At 41.4% G+C, this 21103-nt stretch overlaps 2 protein-coding genes across 2 annotated transcripts; both read right to left on the reverse strand.

Moving 5' to 3' along the window:
• Positions 1–72: 72 nt before the first annotated feature.
• trarg1a (trafficking regulator of GLUT4 (SLC2A4) 1a) lies at positions 73–13062 on the reverse strand. The gene is made up of 3 exons (XM_047035934.1): positions 12062–13062; positions 4815–4941; positions 73–4413 (listed from the first exon to the last, which is right to left on the reverse strand). Exons 1-3 carry the CDS (start codon positions 12467–12469, stop codon positions 4400–4402), a joined length of 549 nt encoding a protein of 182 aa, XP_046891890.1. The 5' UTR covers positions 12470–13062; the 3' UTR covers positions 73–4399.
• Positions 13063–13962: 900 nt separating this feature from the next.
• aipl1 (aryl hydrocarbon receptor interacting protein-like 1) lies at positions 13963–18696 on the reverse strand. Its single transcript, XM_047036240.1, has 6 exons — positions 18530–18696; positions 17816–17995; positions 15380–15568; positions 14966–15142; positions 14731–14872; positions 13963–14624 (listed from the first exon to the last, which is right to left on the reverse strand). The coding sequence occupies exons 1-6, from the start codon at positions 18638–18640 to the stop codon at positions 14425–14427; spliced, it is 999 nt and encodes a 332-aa protein (XP_046892196.1). The 5' UTR covers positions 18641–18696; the 3' UTR covers positions 13963–14424.
• Positions 18697–21103: the final 2407 nt, after the last annotated feature.

Raw genomic sequence — 21103 nt, forward strand, 5'->3', positions numbered from 1 at the left:
GTTTGTCAAAATCAATAACACGTTTGTTAGGGGAAAGAGGTGCAATATTTACAGTTCTGCATGGATGACTAGTTACCATACCACTGTACTGTAAAATCATTATCAGGGTTATCAGATTGACTTGGTCAGAATGTTCATCAAGAACATCTAACCACTGAGACTCTTTCTAGTCCTAACCTGCCTGCAGCACATGTGAGTGTAGTGAAGTGTAAGGAGAAGAAGGGAAACTCAGAACACTTCATGAATATGTAAATTGAAGAGCACATTCTTGAGATGAGAGCAATTTGAGAAGTTGAACACGGAATCCCAGGGGCTACAAAGAACTGGGGGAGTTTTCAGAACAATGTGTTTTGTCTCTGAGTGGTCGCTCAACTGGCATGAGATTTAAGATCTAATGATTTGATCTTTTAGTTATTCAAACTAGTATGTCCACAAAGATCTGAAATCCAGAAACTAAAAAGTCAGTCTCTTTAAAATATCACTGTTCAGGTCACTATGCTCAGCTTTTGCCCCTGTTGGATGAGATGTGCAGTCTGTCTGGATGGATGGGAAGGGTGGATGTAGTGACACCGCAGAGCAGAGTCTCTTAGGGTCCCCGTGTGTGAAAACCTGTGGATAAGGTGTGCGTGTGTGTGTGTGTGTGTGTGAGAGAGAAGAAATTGACTGCAGGAATAAATGTCTCTGTGAGAAGGAGCCTGTGTGTGAAAGCATTGAGAGTGACAGATGACACAGCAGGAAACCCCTCAGGACCACACAGAAAGCTGTCATCAGTCTCTTTGCATAGAACCAGAGTGCAGGTCACTTTGTCTGCTTTGATACAGAATACTGACATGTTGACCTGTGTAGCCAAATGACTAAGTACGAACAAAGCCTCTCTGTTGTTTTTATCACACACTGTTAAATTACTTAACTGTCCTGGTTTAAGTTTTGGGTGGAAAATAGAACATCTAAAGTGCACATATTACACAGTAGGCACAACTATGGAGGTGATGTAGTCCAGAGTCCCTGAATATTTCAGACCTTTTTGTCTGGAGGTAGGACCACCCATGTGGAACTAACTCTCTTTCTGTGACTCATTCTCCCTCAGCAACCGCTCCGGTCTGGGTTTAGAAAGACTGTGCCCTCTCTGATCAAGACTTCATACTCACTCCCTGGAATGTTATTGTTTTCTTCCTTGGCCAGACTTGAGTCCATTTTCTAACTGTTTGCAATTATTCTTTAATATTAGGAATCTATTTTAGATGGTTAGTATTGTCCTACAAGTATAGACAGTTTGTATTTCCATGGGATGGTGTTTTGATATGCACATTTAATCAATGTTGGAGACCAGTCACAGAGTAGAAGATCCAGTGGATGCTCCACTGTCAGGAGATCAGTTCAGACTGAACTTAAACTTTAACTTGGTTTTCCCCCTTTATTTTAATGAGCATTTAGCAAGTTATGAGACAGACATTTTATTGTCTGCTAATTTGTAAGATGTGTCCATAATTTTTGAATATATTATTGAGTGGGGCTATTTGTTGGACTGGAACCAGGGCCATTGCTTTGCTGTCATGGGCAGGGGTCTCTGGTCTGAAGGGCCAAATCAGCAGACCTTCCAGTTGAGCCATTTCCTGGCAGATGCATTATTCACCACACTAGCTGCCAGCAGCCTGAAAAATTGTGGCGTATGTGTGTGTGTGTGTTGAAAAACAGCATTTGCAGGCTAGTATGAGATTGGTTGACAAGCGTGTTTTTCAGGATTAAAATAAATTGTGAAAGAGGAGTAATTGTCAAGGTGTGTGTGTGTGTGTGTGTGTGATAGCACTATTGCCCTTATTCCGTATTTTCAGAGAGGCGTTGTCTGTGTTAGAGGCTCAGTGTTACTGTCTCCTAACAGATGTTAGAGGAAGGTCCTCCAACCTCCCAGCACTCCACTCAGCAGTTAACCCCTTAAACACTCCCCTCTGCCACACCAGCCATTATTAACAGCCCTCCACAAACGCACATATATATCAATCTCTCAACAAGGCTGCGTTGACCATGCATGGTAACGTTTATTCCAGACATGCAAAATGTACACAAGAAAGAGATGTAAACCTGTTGTGCATACATCAAAATGAAAAATAATGTTGAGTAAAAAAAAGACAAATTTGGAGAATTTTGTGACAGTAGAATGTATGTGTCTCACGCAATACATCATTTTAGGATCACCCCAATTTATCATGCTTTTCAGCTAACCTCTTGCAAGCTAACCTGCTTTGAAATAGCAAAGGTCATCCCTTCAAATGAATCTTAGAACTACTGTATAGTCAGGAGTTGACACATGCCCAGAGAGACAGTGAAGTACTGTACTTTCAGACAGTGAATGATGAGGAAAGGTTTTAAAGGCATATGCCCAGTGTAGTAAACATCTGTAGCTCTATCCAGACAGGTAAACACATCTGCTTTTTACCCCATAAGGTAAAGAGTGGGAAGAGATATTGGAAACAATCTAGAGTTTATTCTATTATGTGTAAGACAACGGTCAAATGGAAGCTTTACAAATGCAGACATTGGGAGAGGTTTCTTTGGATTTCAGCTTTTGTTACTTATTTCGAGAAGGTTTTTGTCAATATACCCCAAAGGCTGTTTTCAACTACCATAGATTATTTTATGGGCAAAAAAAACTAACTTTGATTAAAGTTGGAAGTATTATTCTTGAATACCCAATCAAATTCTTAATCCTGTCTTGTTATCTCTTCTCTAAGCCCTTAACAAGGTAGTTAAATGATAGACAATTTCAAACAGTGATATTAAAATGGTCGGACTTGTGCAACCATAAGCAAGGTAGCAAGGTAATAAGGTAAATGTATTACCTATACATAAGCTATAAGGCTTTATGACTTTCAGTGATATTACTGCCCTACAATAAAGTTCTGTTGTTTGTTACCATAGTTACTGTAAACCTGTACAATGGGACTTCTACCAGATGGGGGAAATGCAGACAGACTGGCGTGCTACAGAACACAGACATACTACAACTGCTATCAATTAAAGCACCTTTAGCACAGGAAGGCTAACACAGAAACATTACCCCAAAAATGGTGTACTGTTTGTCCCATAGCATGCCTATATATTGAATATATATTCTCATATAAATTCATACAGTATGATAATATGGTTACAGAGGGTACAGTAGGTAGGGATGACTGTAGAGGAGATAGTGGCGGTGTTTGTGTATAGTATAAAAGACATTCAGTGAAACAATTTACATTAACAGTCAACGTATTACAGGTACTGTGTGGAGATGGTCAAAGAAGTTCGAAGGAGGAAGTGCAAATCGGATGTGATAAGCTGGCCAATTAAATGATTTATTTGTTTGGAAGGGGGAGGGGCTGGGGGTAGGGAGGGTTGGCATGCGTGTCAATATAATCAGGCTCCTCCCAGAGCAAGGCAAGGGGTTGTGGGGGAAGGGGGGGCACAGAATGGGAGGGGCAAGAGGGGAGGTCGGAAGTGTTTGTAGCAGTAGGATGTAAGTATGGTTCACATGAATGTACAACTTTCTGTATTCTTTCAGCTAGATTTCCAGTCAAAACAACACAGACAGGTAAAGATTGTTTACATCCCAATTGAACACAGATATACATACTACCTTCAAGACAAGGCATGCAGGTGATCTCTGTTTTGTCAAAAGGTCTACAAAATAATGAAAAACAAATGTATAAATCAGCCAAATTGTGTTTCTTTCCCCAACATTTTGCCATACAAGGCAACAACCACTTATGCGTAACAGTCTCAATCAACCACGCTCAACTCCACATACAAACCTTATATAAAATGCACATTTAGATCATTTTGTAAACTACAATTGCAAACTTTAGCAGTATAGTTATACAGACTGTATATGTTTTTAATGCAACAAGGTAAACCAGGAATATATTAAGGTCACCATATAACCATCTGAGGTTCGTGGTCCCAAAGCTTTGAAGTGCCTGTTTGAAGAGTTCCTACCATTCTTCATACAGAATACATTATTTTTTTGCTCCATCCCTCTTTCCTTTAGTCATCATCTCCATGTCGTTTTCAGACTCCATTAGTCCAGAGAGAGATGCAGTGAGTCTTTCCAACCTGAGTGTAAACCATCGCTTTCATTCTTTAAACATTATATCAAGTTTTTTCTCTTTATCAAGCAAAAGTTACAGAAGTCTAAAGCATGCATTTCTTAGATCTTTTATGTTTTTGCTTATTGGTTTGCTTTGCTACGGCACCTACTCTTAATATAACTTGTTTATTTTTTGCTGTGTTTCTCAGAAGGCCTAATTACAGGGAGGCATTGATGAAGATTGCTTCTTTTTAGATTTTTGGAATGGTCAGAATCGGTAGATTTTCCCATGATGCATCTTGGGATTGGTCTGCAGCATGCATGGTGTCCTCAGAGCTATTTACTGGTCACTGTTAGGTACAGGATAGGAAAAGAGAGTAGACAGAGAATGTTGGAAACAAGAGGAAGAGGGGAACAAAAGAAAGGAAGTGAATAAAGGTGGAGAGAGAGATGGTCATTTCAACAGAATGATGACAAACAAACTGCGCAAGATTGCCAGGAAACCAGGGTGTCCGTGACTGCCAGCTTTAATAGCTGCAGTGGTTATAAGACCATGCACACAGCTCAGATATCATATCACTTAGTAAAAACACACACACGCACAACCTGGCACATGTGTATGTGTGTTGGTGTCATAAATCATATCAATGTGTAAGAAAAAAAAAATATATATAAAAATGATTATATAATATATTCATTTCTTAAATGTTTGACACATGGTTGTGGTCTGTGAGAGAGAGAGAGTCCGCACCGTAGACCACCACGTAGACCACGATGATGAGCAGACCCAGGATGATGGACACGATGCTGAGCAGGCGAGCCAGACGACCCAGTCTCTTGGCCCCGTCCATGTCCCCTGACTGGAGACTGTTTCTGGACTGGAGACAACACACACACACACACATGGTTTGATAAGACAGAGGACAGAGAACACACATCACCCTAGTCAAGATGATGTGTGATTATGTTCCAGTTTATCTTCAACCATTACAACAGTTCAACTTCAAACCTGAACACAAAGATAGAGGAAAGTGTGATACAGCATAAAACCAAACCAGCACTTCTAGAGACGCCTAGTTCACCCATAAATTACCTCCTGGAACACTCTGAAGTACACATGAGTCTTATTCAATCTGCCAGGCTAAGTGTTTACTGTGAAATATTTATTAGGGGGATTTCCATTAATCAGCCAGAAAAGATTATTGTATTTTTTTAATACAACATTTTTGTTACACTCAACAATATCATGTTGCTGTTTTCAGGAGCTGTCAGTTGCCACATGATGGATGGATGCAGTAGGCTAAAACCTATTAACTTATTGACAAATGCTGCAATGAGACAGTACACTGTCTATCTGCTTCCGACATACAGACAGGTTGATGGACCAAAAGGAGGGCTATGTGTGTGCGTGTGTATGCGTGCATGTGAGCGTTGTGGGGAAGTGGGCAGTAATCACAGAAGATCTCATGGGGGAGACCTCCGGTTGCTCTCTAGACTGAGAGATACAAAACCCAATTACAAATCACGCCAGAATGATGTCATTCTCTTCCTATTATCCAGGGTTCCCCGGCATGCCACATTTTCCCATTAACCCCCAACCCCCCCTAGTGTTCCCCAGGGTGACACACACACACATACTCACTCACACACATTACATTAAAGAGATCAATAGCAGCATCCAATCTCAACAGTCAACAAACATCTCTCTAGATGACATAACACCCAGCCACACACTCCCTTACTCTGTGGCCAACCTCAGGTTCCTAAAGTCTGCTTTCTTAGCTTTTTATCTGTTTTGATTGTAACTCTCTCAGTAAAAAAAGGGTCTCACTGACCAAACTGTTAGAAAGACCTGAAAGCTTTTATAGATTGTTACATGTACTGAATCTTATGCCCAGCGGGTGCTGTCCATGGTGTTGAGCAGGAAAGTGCTGTCCATGGTGCTGAACTTTTCCTTGTAATATGCAGGCCACAGTAGAACACTACCCTAACGATAAAACATATATCTCAATGACTGGGATGGTGAAAAAAGGTGCTCCAGTACATTGCTCATACCAATTAAATCAAATCCAATTAGTGAACAAGAAAAAGGAAGGAGGTCATCTGAAAACATTATTTGGTCATACAGTATATTATGGTGCAATTTACCTCATTACAGTTTTATTTTTTTTGCTTGATCAGTACTATAGCACCAGCACCATAACATAATAGAAAAACCTTAGTTGATACATCAAGTTGCTACTTTCTACTGCACTGATTTCTGTTGTTTTTCTTGAGGAAACAAATCTTCAGTTGCAAGGGAGGGACATTTGATTGTGACTCAGAAGTTGGACTTACAGATATGTGTTATGTATGATATAATAAGCGCTTGTCTGTCTCATTAACAGTAAAATACTGGGATGGTATGGTTACATTTACAATCAGGTGCAGAAACGCATCTTCAAATAACTTGGCAGAAAACTCATGTTACAAAGTCACAGACTTTATATAATCTCATTACCTGATCTACACGTGCTCTAATATCAAGGCTCTTGAATAGGTGACAACAGTGAGTGTATGATTGTATTTGACTCATGTGCGGGTTTGTCTGCTCAGGGCTGGGTTAGCCTCACCAAGGGATTGAATTACACTCTGTGTACTGCAGGTAAAGAAACACTCCCTCCTCTGCTCACCATCACTTTTCTTCTTTCCTTTGCGCTCTCAGTTTATACTTCTACCACCCATCCCTATGTTTGTCCTTTTCTCTCCTCTCCTGTCCTCTGAGGTCCTACAGGACAGCCAGGGTCAGACTGATTGAACCATACACTGTACAAGTGTTGTTTTTAAACATGTTTCATCATGAGGTGTAGAGTGGAACACGTGAGATCAGATTTCTGTCACTCCCTCTCTGCCTCTCTCTCGCACACTCCACCACCCCAAGTGCTCAGTTCCTGTACAGCAGGGAGAAAGTGATATCTTAGTGGGCCTGGGCATCAGAGTTTATATTGATCAGAACTCCAATCACAGAGTAAAGCAGCATCAGCACTTTTAATCAATAGGAGCCCCTCGGAAACACAGCCTGGTTAGATGGCATTTGCATCTCTTTTGCTTCGTCACCAAACTGGCCTTCCTAACACTGTACCATACTTGGAGTGTACAGTACACAAGAATATATTTGTAAAAAATAAAATATCTTAACCTGCCGTTGAAAGGTTTCATGGTGTGTATTTCTTATAGCAATTGAGCTTGTCTTGCAGTGAAGGTTATCAGATTTCCATAGCTTGTGTGTGTGCGTGTGTGTGGACCTGAGGCTTGGTGACTTGCGGTGGGAGGGAGCCTTCCCTCTGAGTGATAAATGGTCATATTGATGTTCTAGACGAGGAAGGCCTGGTTGGTATTTTCTTATGACTGTAAAATTTCACTGGTGCGGCAAAATCCTGTAGACTTACATTGTGCCTGTCACTGTTAATTCCGCCCCAAAAAACCCTCATGTGCACCAATCCACACCCACACACACACACACACACACACACACACACACACACACACACACACACACACACACACACACACTCTCTAGCCTGCCTCTCCCACCCCCCTCCCTGTGGTTGCTCTGCAGTTGAAGAAGAAGAGGGGGAGACTCTAAGTCTCTAAGTGTTCTCCCTTCTCCAGCCTCCAGTCATTAATAATGGAGAACATGGCCCGGGTGGTCGGAGCCGCCTGGGGGGGAAGGCACTGTATGGCCGGGAGAGACTGTGTGCAGGTGTCTGTACTAGCTCATGTGTGCCTACTGTATGGGTGTGAGTGTGTCTCAGGCTACAACAGGCTTAGGAGAGCCCTAGTTCTGACCAGTCAGATAACGTTCAAGCTTTTTCTAGTCACATCTAATAATTGGGTGTGCTTGCCTTTGTTGATCACACAATGCAGGTATTTCAATGCACTGCAATACATGTTAAACTGCATAGCTGCCCTCCCTGTACTATACATCACAGGGGTTGTGGAAAGTATATTAGAAGATATGTGGGTTTGTGGGGCTAATCTACTGTATTGGGTGAACCAGGTCTGGGTGTACAGTACAGTACAACACAGCACACAGATGGTGAGGTTTGAGAACACTAGTTTGGAATTTTGGTAAGCATGAGGCAATAGATGTCTTGATATAAAGGTGGTTTTAAGGTTGTGAAAATGACTCTTTGGTTGTCTTTGGAAACACCAAGAAGTAGTATGCTTCATTAAATGCTTACTATGCATACAAAGACTTCTTGACTCAATTATTTTCTGTTAAAAAAGACTGTTAAAAAGACTTAGAAAACCACACCAGCCAGCAATCTATAAGGAGAGGAATTGTTGATTTATTGAGTTGAAGAAAAACAAATCTTCATATTCTCTGAGCTTTCCATAATTATCTGTGGGGTAATTATTATTGGGGTATAACTGTGTTGTCAGATCTGTTCCTTTAATATAAATTCTACTGTACTCTACTATCTTCTATGTTGAGAGCAGATGGATGGTTATTATGAGAACTGTATGTCAACTTAACTGCAATACTTGTGCTAATTCAATTTCTAGACAACTCTAACTAAGGTTAGAGATGGTATTGTGATTTAAACACTAAGATGTCAATTGTCAAACGGGCCATATTTATAACTCTCTCCTTCGCTGTCTCAGCGCTGCAGACTTACATAGAACCATGCAAACAACAGTACTTTACCATTTGAAATGTACATTTAGGCCAAATTCAAGCTTTCAGAGCTGTGAAATATATCAAACACGCCATATTGCAACACAAATTGCTTAGATTGCTAATAAGAAACCATTTACCACCCCTCATCTCACACACACACAAACATCCACAGAAAGCAAAAAGCCATCCATTCGGCTGCAAGCCACTAGGCCATATTTCACAGGCAAATCTGCCGAGCGAGCAGTAACGGCCCTGCAGTTTTGGCCTCCCTATTACCCAGAGAGGCAGCGCTGGCCAATAAAAGCCTATTACTCCCAGCCTCCCCACTCCGGGTAATTGACTCCCCATCTTCTGCATTTCCATGCCGCAAAAACCTCAGAAGTAGCATTGGTCTCAGAGCTGTTCCCTCACCTCACACACAGCCACACTGGATGCATGGGCTGCTGTACTGAGAAGGTCTCACTTACTGGACTGGATGCATGGGCTGCTGTACTGAGGAAGGTGTCACTTACTGGACTGGATGTGAGGCTGGATGTGAGGTTGTGGAGGTATCAGTAGGCCTACTGTTCTCCACTCAAACAACACTAACTATAGTCTGATTGCTCTTCTCTACTAATATCAATGTAGGTTGGGTTTTAAGGGTGTTAGAGAGTGTGGGGTATTTGTTAGGACTCAAGATATCAGTCATATAGAGATACAATGCATTAGCTGTGTGTCCTGCGTCAATTTGAGTGTTCATTCTTATCCAGGTCCTTCATGGAAGGAAATGAGCAGATGTCCTTCCTGTCTCTCTTACTAGCAATCTATGTCTCCCATAAAACCCTATAGGACAGGTATTGTGTTTATCTGGGTAGCGGAGCTGGCTAACAGCTTCAGCTTGCCCTCTGTAGGAAAGCTAAATTGACTTCTCTCGCTTTCTATTGAGTTAGTGTGCAGCTCTGGTTTCCTTTCCTTTGCTCTTCCTCTTCCACACCTGTCTCCTTCTCTCATCACCTTTGTTATTCTTTGCTCCTCTCTTTCTTTCTCTCTCATTGGTGAGAGGCAGCATAATGTGATGTAAGGATGAATTATCTTGGTCTTGTAATAAGTGGCATGGGTCTGGATTTAATTGAAACATCACAACTGCTTAAATATACATTTCTGCTTGGATAAACAACTCAGATAATATCCTGTGCTTCAATCTAGATAACACTGAACTGCTTGAGGCCTGAAGCACTGGAATACTTTCCAAGAGGATTTGAGACACGAGTGCCACTATTGGAACCGGGCAGCTTTGACATTGATTGGTTAACTTCTCACTCAAGTTGTCACTCAAGTTTTGTTGAGTGACAACACCTGAATAAAAATCCCTTCAAGCCAGATACAGCTGTGGAGACTGCAAACCACTGAGCTGTGGGCTCACTGCAGGAGAGAGACAGAGAGAGAGTGTGTATGTGTGAGGGACGGACGGATGGATGGAAGGAAGGAGGGAGGGAGGCAGAGGGAGGGAGGGAGGCAGAGGGAAACAGAGAGCCTACAGGCTTTATCATTACCCACCTGTAATGGAAAAAAGATTCAGTAAAGCCCTTTAAAAAAGACGCCCAGTGATTTATTGCTACATGTTTGTATGTTCTTGGACAGTCCTAACCTCAGCAATTTACAAAGACCAGACCATAACTTGGGATGCAAGCTTGTCTGATGCAGTTCAGTAGAGAGAAGAGAAGCACAAATACATAAAGTTCCTAATGATTGCTACTTGCCTACACTGCTTCTTTAATCAGTTGAAGAGATCTCAGGATTGCTTGATGATCCAGGTTAAGTATTTATTAAATTGCATTTTGCTCAGCTCAGGATGGCATACCGTATGCTGCTACCATGAATGATTGTAGACACACTGCAACCCTTTGTATTCAAAACTCTTAACATGGTCTTGTAAACGCGATTAAAGTATACATGTTGCTGCTGTTTCCTGTGGTCACATGTGTATCCACGTTTGTTCTGACATTTAGCTATTTCAAATGTGTGTGGCCTGACCCACCTACAACGCACACATACACACAAACGCAGATTTGTGTGTACAGACAGATTTTCAGTTTCTAGCTATCTGAGTTATTGCTGTACTTTCTGTATGCACTATGTGTTACCTTGGATAAAAACATCTACTAAATGAATAGAATTTAAATTAAATGTAAATGTGTAAACTACAGAACCACATTTTTTGGTCTCTTGGATATTGATACTCTGCTGGTATGGCATCAAGTAGGAAAGATTAATGAAGCCAAAACTGAAAGCCAAAATGTCAGTTTTCCTACCCTCCAAAACAACTGTAGAATCAACTTGTAAGACTAATGTAGGTTCTCTCAAAGAAAACCAAATTTAGATTCAGCGCGCCCATTTCCGTTCTCAGACCTCATGTCAACAAAATCGATATAAATTTGAAGTGCTATTAAGTTAACCAATAGTACACCACAAACTAAACTAATTAAGACCGACAGAAATTACGTTAAATCACCACACCCCAAATACAGTAAGCAGCACTCTCCAGTTTTTAATAGAATAATGTTAACAACAATTAATAATGTTTGAGGATAATTGCGGCAAAATGTTATGGAAGTGCGAAAGCGTCACGAGGTTGTTATGTTTGCGCCCTAAACAGCAGTGGGTCAATCTTAATTTGTGGGTGAAATTCGCCAAACTCTAAAATGAAAATGTTTTATATTATATGTTCTATAATTACATAAACCTAAATGTTACAAAACGAAACCAAAAATTAGCTTTGAGTATGATGTTTGTTATGTTAATTAATGTTATTTGTAAGCAATGTGGCCGTCAATTTGCACCAATGTGGCACCCTAACACATTTGCAGTATCAGGGTTTGAAATCGATGCCACTTGCTCACAGCTTTTCGTAACTTATTGTTGTCGCTTATTTAAATTGCACGATGAAATCCAAACCCTCAGACTGAATAAATTACCAGAGAAATGACCAACAATTTGTTTTAGGGAAAAGAGCGTCGCATGTCCAATGCAGACGCTACAGGAAGTGCAGGTGTGATGCAGATCTTTTTCTCTCAATGAAGCAGCTAGACCTTATGAATGGCAGATCCAAAATGACAATAATTAGACCGACATTGTAATAACAGGACATGAGAAAATTGCTTTTCAGATTTTGATGACTGCCCTAGTGCTAAATGTTTACACATCAAACTGCACTTGGTCTGGTTTATCATATTAATAAGGGGTAAACGGTAATCCTACAAGGCTTGAATGGGAAATGGGAATGGGAAAAATTACCGTTGACATTTGAAATGTACAAGTGCTTATTCCACTGTGGGCTACAGACTGTATCTACTTACCATAATTGAATATACCAATGCTACGATGCTGACGGGCCAGACAGGACAGAAGCAGGAGATGATCACGAGTATGAGATAGTCTTTGGGGTTTTGTGCCTCTTGAACGCCAGCATTACCGGTGGACGAGGTGCGGCTCAAACTGACCCGGGACGGGGAGAGCGGGGGAGCGCCCAGGTGTCCCGCCGAACCCGACCTGAGGGGTACACTGTGGCCATTCTGATCTGGGTCGAGGTTCTTTTCGCCCCCAACGTTGACTGTGAAGGAGCTGGACATTTTCATTCCGTTGCCACCGGGCTCTGTAGTCACGGCGCTGAGAAGTTTTTCTGTCTCTTGGGACTCGTTGGGTTGCGCTGCAACACTTTCACCAAGTGTAGATTTTTCAAATGCTGTGTCAGTGTTGACAGCCATTCTTCAATTCCAAAGTCCAGGAGTCAAAAATAATTTTAATTAGCTGTATAATTTTTTGCCCTAAGATCCCCTAAACGGACATAATTAGGCTTTACAAGGTATGTTAGACTGTAGTTTACGACGCTCACTTGCCTGGCTCTCACAATTTTTTATTTGGGCTAACAAATGAACTCAAGGGAAAAAAATCCCAACAATCTAAAGATATTTGGGCAATAAAACAATTTCCCGGTAATATTTGCGTATCATTCTTCGCCTTGGACCAAAAAGAACGCCTTCGCCTCAAATCCGCAGTTTCATTCAATCCACACGCGCTAGCAGAAAGCGATTTCCTCAGAATTGTGCACGCGCTCTCTCCATCTAGAGCGCAAAGGAGGAACAAATCACTCAGTGAACCGCCTGTCGCCTGCCTCTCCCACCACGTTGCACCATTATCCACAGTTTCTGTTATAGCAAGCAGGTTATCGCGTTGTTTTGCGTTAAATAACTAAAAACTATGAAAGACTTGCGACTTCGCGTAAATATGACCTAGTGACTTTAAACCCCTTCCGTTTGTCTGATCCGCACAATAGGCCGTGCCTTAAGGCTCTTTCTGACGCTGCAGCAACAAAGCAACTGGGCAGAACTTGTAGCAGAGCAGTGCGGCTCCCCCTCCCCATTTCTTCATGCCTCCCTCCCCCTCCCTCCTTCTACTCTTCCCAACATCAGCACCAATGGAACTGAGCCAGCAGCGGGATGTGCAAGGTGGATTTCCAAAGCGCTGCATCCTGTACATGGAATAGTAAGACTTGAGCACGAGGTCAATAATATTATAGGCTAATAAGCAAACAAAATTTGCAGTCGACATAATATCAGACTTCTTTGGGATTTACGATGCTTCATTGAGGACAACGTTTTGGCTCATCGGGGTCAATGGTATAAACTGTTAATCCCAAAATGTATGCACCACATCTAACCAAAGAATCCAGGATAACTCACGTTACAAAATTTTGTGAAAAATTCATATCTTTTGGGGTCTATCCCTGAGTTTAATAACATTTTCAGATTTAGAATAATCTGTGCATTGAGCTGTTAATTTAGCTGTTAATAACACTAGAACCTGTAAACTGTATGTTTCGTTTCTTATGAATGTATGTGTAGGACTAGATGGTGATGAGGAGGAATTCCCTGAATGAAGGTGAGCTACTTATATGACGTAATGCAATCAACCTGATACACTACACACACACACACACACACACAAACACACACACACACACACACAGATTGAATAATTTGCAACCATTGTCAGCTTCATCCTAAAACCCAGAGGCATTACTCATTCTGCTCTCTCTTTATCTCAAGTTGCAACATTGCATACACATTTAGAAGAGTCAATCTAAATTCAGCTATGACACACATTCACTTTTTTAACAGCTAGTGATATGGTGAACCATTACTAATGTTCTACAAGTGTGTCATTATTTTGTTTCTATTTGTGTAGATAGGCTTCATAATTGTATAAATGAAGTTAAGTGCAGTATATTTTACAGTGGTTTATTTTACAGAAAGAGCGCCACCTAAAGGACATTTAATGTACCCATAAGATAAAATGTCAGACTTGTTTATGCAAAACAGTCAACAACAGCCTCAGTTCCATGGTGGTTCCAGTCTAAGTTCCCAGTGGTTGCTAAGCAGATTTTCAGTTTGGTCTTTAGTGTCTCAAACATGTCAAAAGATACCATTACTCCTTTTGACAGTTTTACATCGATACAGGTACCACACAGGCAGAGTTTACTGAGCAGAAATGGCCAACAGTCATAAGTACAGTGCCTTAGTTGCTCTGTTTTCCTCTGCCCTCTCACGCACACACACTCACACTCCATCGTCCACCTATATGTGAGGACGTATACGGTGTAGTCGACATCAACCCTCTCTGGTCGTTGCCTCTCTATTCAACCATTGTTTGTGTTCCATGGTCAGAACATGCCCTTGTACTTCAGCTTGTCCTCTTCGTTCTTCTCCTCTAGGCGCATGTTGAGCAGCGCCAGCTCCCTCTTCACTGCTTTTTCCATGCCAGGGTCCAGGTCCAGGACCCTCCTGAAGTCCTCCCTGGCCTCAGCCTCGTTCCACACCTCCATGTGGGCTTTACCACGCAGGTAGAAAGCCTTCTTCACTCCTAGGACATGCACATAAAAAGTTACAGTGGCTTTAAAGAGTTTTCTTATTTTTCTTATTTTTATGATTTTATGTTAATGCAAGGGCACTTGGGGCTGCAGACATGCCTGGGTGCTGGTTGACGATGTCAGTGGTGTGCTCGATGACCTCATAATATTCTTCCATGCGTAGCAGACACTGGCAGTAGTTGAGAGTCAGAGTGTTGCCCATCTTTTCCAACTTCAACCATGGAGCCTCCCATGCCTTCTCCTGGGGACACATACTGTTATACAAGACCATATGCACACACACAGTCACACAACGTTTTAGTTGCAGATCAGAAGATCAAAGTCAAGGTGATACCTTCATTTGAATGTTCTTGAGACAGACAATGGCTTCTTTGTATTTTTGTGTGGCATCCTCGTAGCGTCCCTGTTTATACAGCTTGTTGCCCTGACCATGCAGCACTGGCACACATTTCAGCCTCTCCTCATCATTCAAGGCCCATGACTCCCTGTTGTACTCATTGGGCTGCTCTACCTAACAGTCCATGAACACAAACAAACAACCACACGCACACACGGACACACACGGGAGGACAACCCGGAGAAGAGAAACTAAATATGGTGAAAAAATATCAGATCTTGTAAGACTATGTCGTTGAAACAAAACAGTATAACGGTTTCCAAATCCTAACGTATGAACTATAAGATACAGTATGATACACCACAACGTTGTGTTCCTTAACTCATCATAGACTGGTTTGATGCCTCTCACCTTGACCAGCTCCAAGACAAAGAACAGAGGCTGCGGCTCCTTTTGCAGCTCGTCCAGGTCATCATAGCCCAAGCTGTGGTAGGCAAACATGTTGGCCATGCCACAGGTGTGGATGTGCCAGTCCACGGGGTCCTTGCCCTCCGCAATGCGCCGCAGACTCTTGGCCACAATGGGATAGAGGCCAGTGTGCTGATGGTGGTGGTTGTGGTGGTGGTGTGTTAGTAAAGTCTTTTGTCAAACAACATGCTAAGTCATTTCATTTAAGTATTACAAGTTCCAGTTAGCTGAACTGCAGAATAATAAGAAGATTGCCTACATTAAGCATATAGTCAATGAATCACACTTCTCCAAAATGGTGGCATCTAAATAAAGAGTAAAATAAAGCAGAAAATGGAACCAAAAATGTACATGCAGACACTCCAAGTTGCAGAAACTAATCCCCCCCCCCCCCCCGAAACACTGTCATGAAGCACGATATGCACCTATCTCTAACAGAAATGACAATTTCACAGTCTCTCGCTCGGTCGAAATACAAAATCCCCGATATCCAGGAGATTGTATAGCATTTGCGGGCGTCAGGGAGCCGCTATAGAAATGCGGGAGACTCCCGGACCTACCGGGAGACTTGGGATGTCTGTACATGTTAAAGTAGCCCACCATACTAAATAATATGAGAAAATCAATTGTTTCATACAAGATAGTGTGTTTATTGAATTTGAGGTAGGACAACCTACCTACACACGGTAAAGTATCCCAATATCTGCACTGTTCTCCAATGTTCCACATTGACACAGTATGAGTCAAACATTACAACAGTACTCTCTACTGGTTCAAATGGGTAAACACTAGTGTCGCACAGAACCTTGCAGGGCATTTTCAATAGTACGTAGGACACCTGGCTTTGTGTGTTAGGTAATGAATGACTGAGTGGATGTGTGGGCCCCAGTTTACTAAAGCTCCTTCTGAACTAATCTGTGTGGGGCCTTTGGCAGTCATCATGATGAGTCAGCAGTAATCCCATTCGATTAGGGAAAGGTGAGGCAGTTGCAGATTAACGAACCTACTGCAAGCACTCCATCTGTTCCTGTTATAACACCAAGACTAGATGCAAACGTAACACATACACACCCATGCACACACACAAATATGGACGTACACAAAGCGACTAGACAAAACGCAGTGTGCAAATTAAGGGGTTACGTAAGACAACCCTATTGTTTTGAAATCTACATTAAACCTACAATAAGGGAAAGGTAAATTTACATATTTTGTCTTGTGTTTATAAAGACAGTGACAGACACTAGCTTTGTGAGGCTAAATGGAGACTAATAAAGCATTAGCAGTACAAAAAGGCTAATCCATTTTATACAAGTTCACGTCTTTCATGACAACACACAGGATTGCCATTGTCCAGAATACACATGCAAAGCAACATCAAGTGAAAACAGTGGTTCTGGGTGTACATGCGTGTCTTGTGGCCAATGCAATTAAATTCATGGGGGGATTGAAGTGTTTAGTAAGAAGAGCTTCTGTGTCTTTGGATAATAACATTATCAGCATGTGGTGTTGCGTGTCCAGGAGGCCTAACACATTCAGCCTTTACTAGGGAATGTTGTTTTCCCGGCATTGTGCCATGTGTGGAACAGAAGAACGTTGTATTCGCTGAAAGCAGGGAATAAGCAATAGACTGATCGTTTGCCATAAGACACACACAAAACACAATGTGTCTTTCAGTTGGAAGAATCAATATATTATGAGACATTTGTTTATAATACAATCGCAATTGTTCGCCAGCCAAGTAATCATTTATCTACAATGCCAGGAATCTCTGTATGTGTCTGTGCCTTCATTATCTTACCAAACAGGTATTGTATGAAGTTGAAATGTGACAGGTGTAATACTGAGGCCCCAAGGATGTGCAGTGCCTATGGTTCATGACAAATAAATATAAAAGTGTAAACCAGTTTGCAGCCTAAATGTTCAGTCCACAGGCACACCATTAGTATTTGTTTAAAAGACAGCTAAATGACCCGGAAAGCAGCTACTGCATACAAAACGGATTTCACAGAAAGAAACTGGCACACACTCCGCTTCGTCAATTAACATTTTATTATTGCCATGAAATGAGGGCAACATCTAGGACAACGATGGAGTCAAGGACAGGTCTCCTGCTGTATGAAGAGGCCATCAAGAGGTAAAAGTGTGGATAAGCTTTATATCCATCACCACATAGTGTTAGCTAGCTTCAATATAGACAGGCTATCGGCAGGTAACATTAGCGAGCTAACTGAACTACTCTTCCTTTAATATGACCTCAGCAAATTGCCCAAATAAAATGTGTTTTTCCTATAGTATAGGGCAAAAGCAACCAACTCACATGCTCAGGAAGCATGTCTCATACTTGGTGAGGCATTGTGGGGGATTAAGTCTACTCACCGTGCTATCGCACCAGAACTCAGCCACCTCTCCAATTCTCATGGAGGTGAGCAGTGTCTCCCAGATTTCCAACTTGAACATGTTCCCAATCACCACCTCCATGGGCACGCCAACCTTCTTGCTGTCATCCAATACCGTGCGCTCATCGTTGCACAGCTGGGTGCGGAAGTGAAAGACCACCTAAGAGGAGAGGGAAAAGAAGCAGAAAGAAAAGATGCAGGAGATGACACCCACATTGTGTGCCATTTTCTAGAAATTAACCAAAGAGATAAAGTACTTGTTAACCGTTTTTCTATTTAAAATAAATGAATCTGTCAGTTTTAGAGTTAAAGTTATAACTGTATGTTGTCATGTAAAAGGGACTATAACATGACTTGTTCTCTATTAGGATAGTGTGTGGAATTGAAATGCTATTTTTCTATGTCAAAGCAAATTAAATAACTAGTGTCATGTGTCCCTGGTAAGAGAGATGCAGCTTTTAAATTGTAATTTAAACTACAAGTATAGCCATTACCCGTTACATGGAGACTATCGTTCAATTTCAAAGGAGGCAGCAGCATTTAAGATATGTCCCCAGTGAGGAGAAGAAGTAGCCACATCTGCATAACAAAACCACCTAACAGAATATTGCAGAAAGACGTTCTGACTGAAAACAAGTTTGGCAAGGTAACACAGGACTCATGTTTGGAGGGCGATGGAGAGATTGCAGCCTACCTTAGTTCCTGTGATGAATCTGGGTAGCTGATCTCCTCTTCCTCCATATAAGATGGTCTTCTTGATCCCCTCCACCCCTAGCATCAAGGTTTCACCTACATCTGTAGCCATCTTCCTCTACTGTGGGCTTGTTTATGTGTGTCTATGTGTGTGTGTATGGCGGCCAGCCAGCCAGAGATGTGTGGTCTTGTGTGTATATGGACTGCTGGGTTTGTTGTGTAGTGGTGGAGAAGTTGGGAGGTGAGTGGAGGTATTGCATGTATAAATGTTGCTACTCAAAGATTAGGACTGGGATAAGGAGATTAGGAACTTGCCTCCCCCTCATCCTTTCCTTATCATCCTCATAACCCATCCACCCTGTCAGCACTTTCTCTGATGAATTTTGCTTGCCAGAAAAGTCTAGAATAAAGCCGGATGGTGTACCATTATAGTACTGTATGATAGCTGTAGCTGAGTACTGGGGAACAACAGCGTTAGCAACCAATTTCTTTGGACTTGTTGACCCTGACTAAAAACACACATCTGATACCTATCTCTGTGTTTGTGTGTAATTCATTTCAGGCTTCTGTAGAAGTACTCAAATATCAGTTGAAGGGGTAAATGTTTCTTCAGAAAATGTTGGATTACTTAGTGAGGAGTGCAACTCATCAATTGTTTATTGCAAATGGAAACCTTAATATTATGATTTTATTACTTTCAGTAACTATGTTGGTGCATTATTTCAGAATTATGTCACAATGGTGGTGACTCCATGCGTTACTCATCGATTCATGCTCTAATCAGTTTGGTATGTGCTTTGAAGCGTCCAGCTCTGCGGTTGTTTTCTGCCCTCTTGTGGAGAAATAACAAACAGGCAAACATCTGTGGAACGGATGAATCAGAATCAGAATGGGATTTATTCGCCATGAAAGTTTGCACAGACACAGAATTTGCTTTGGCAGGAAGGTGCATACAATAAACATATAGGAATCTTAAATTTAAATACGTGGTCTAACTATACTAAGGATACATAAACTAGCAATACTAAGTGGAATACAATTAAAATAGAATATACAATAAGTAAAATATAAGTTGCCAATTACAATATAAAATGCAATATAAAATACAAATATTACAGGAATTGAGTGTAGTGCAGAAGTTTTATAACAGATGTGGTCTCTTTTCATTAGTCATGTCAGAGCAGAGATTACCTCGAGGAAGCAGGAGAAAAACTGAGTGTTGAAGAATATTTAATCAGAGCTATAGTACAGATCTCTACTAGTTATTTGCGGGAGCAGATGCTTTGTGTGGGGCAAAGTCCTCGTACATTGTAACTCGGTGATCTCATGAATTCCATCTGATGAAAGGAAATTGGATAATGCTTTACGTCATTATAAAAAATAATCTAAATTAAATCGAACATAATCTCAAGTCAAACTTTATAACTAAACAGTACATTATACAGTAAATCTCATGACTTGATATGTACTTTATGCCAGTTTAGTATTCTTTAATATGACAAGTTTTTAACTTAATATTCTTTTTTTAAGTATTTGTGGATGGAGAATGAAAAGGGCAAAAAGAGAGGTAGGGAGAAGAGAGTCCAGTAGAAGGAGGGAGACAGAGACCAGTATTCTTCCACACCTGTTGGAGACAGGAGTAATCAGGGTTTTCTGTTACTCAGTCTTTGTATCACAGTGACTCATGGAGCCTGCGTCACACCACCCACACCTTTCTGTCTCATTGTGTGTGTGTGTGTGTGTGTATTTGTGTACTGTATGTTAGCCTGTATTTGTGTCTCTGTACGCCTTGTGTCTATGTAATACTGTGTGTGTTTGTATATGCTGTATATATAAACATTTATTTAATATACATAGATATACAGTATATGTGTGTGCAAGTGGAACATTTTTAAACATGCATGGAGTACACCCCGTGCCTAGTCGTATTTAGCCTACATGGAAACATGGTGCTGATGCATAAGTTCCTTTTGGTAGTCAGTCTCTATTTGAGTCCAACTCATGTTGCTCTTGGTATAGAGACATATGAAAAGGACATGCATATATGTATTCCGCAGGGGATGTCTACTGCCTGACAGAAATGAACACAGGTTAAAGTGTGAAGAATCAAATATTTTTGTTTCTGTTGAATTACTCTGGGAGCACAGAGGGAAAGAAGTTGTGTGTGTGGTATTTGTAAGTATATATGTGTGTGTGTGTGTGTGTGACCCAGCAAAATAACATAATAGACCGGAAAGGACACATTCAGTGGGAGGTATAAGGGAAGCACTGTGGGGTGCAGTGCCACACACACACACACACACACACACACACACACACTCAGACATTAGAACATCCTGCCCAATGCCCTCCAGCCTCCCAGTGTGTGTGTTGAGGTCGGAAGGGGTGCAGATATGTCACTGAGGTTCAGCAGATATGACAGAACGGTGTAAGGCCCTAGTGAATCACAGGCACCCTGGCCAGTCATCTATTATTATCTCTATACTACGTGTAACAGAAATGGACACACACACAAAAGTCCCTCCTTCTTACCTCTCACACATAACAAGAACTAGCTGTCTTTGCATTTTAATAA

Source organism: Hypomesus transpacificus, chromosome 15 (genome assembly GCF_021917145.1).
Source record: "Hypomesus transpacificus isolate Combined female chromosome 15, fHypTra1, whole genome shotgun sequence".
Lineage (NCBI taxonomy): Eukaryota > Metazoa > Chordata > Actinopteri > Osmeriformes > Osmeridae > Hypomesus > Hypomesus transpacificus.

Excerpts from the sequence above, each read along its gene's own strand:
- trarg1a (XM_047035934.1), bottom strand. The coding sequence starts at position 12,469 with ATGGCTGTCAACACTGACACAGCATTTGAAAAATCTACACTTGGTGAA. Across the intron at positions 4,942-12,061 it reads CATTGGTATATTCAATTATG|TCCAGAAACAGTCTCCAGTC; the intron begins GTAAGTAGATAC and ends TGTTGTCTCCAG.
- aipl1 (XM_047036240.1), bottom strand. The coding sequence starts at position 18,640 with ATGGCTACAGATGTAGGTGAAACCTTGATGCTAGGGGTGGAGGGGATC. Across the intron at positions 17,996-18,529 it reads GATTCATCACAGGAACTAAG|GTGGTCTTTCACTTCCGCAC; the intron begins GTAGGCTGCAAT and ends CTCTCCTCTTAG. Across the intron at positions 15,143-15,379 it reads TTGTCTTGGAGCTGGTCAAG|GTAGAGCAGCCCAATGAGTA; the intron begins GTGAGAGGCATC and ends ATGGACTGTTAG.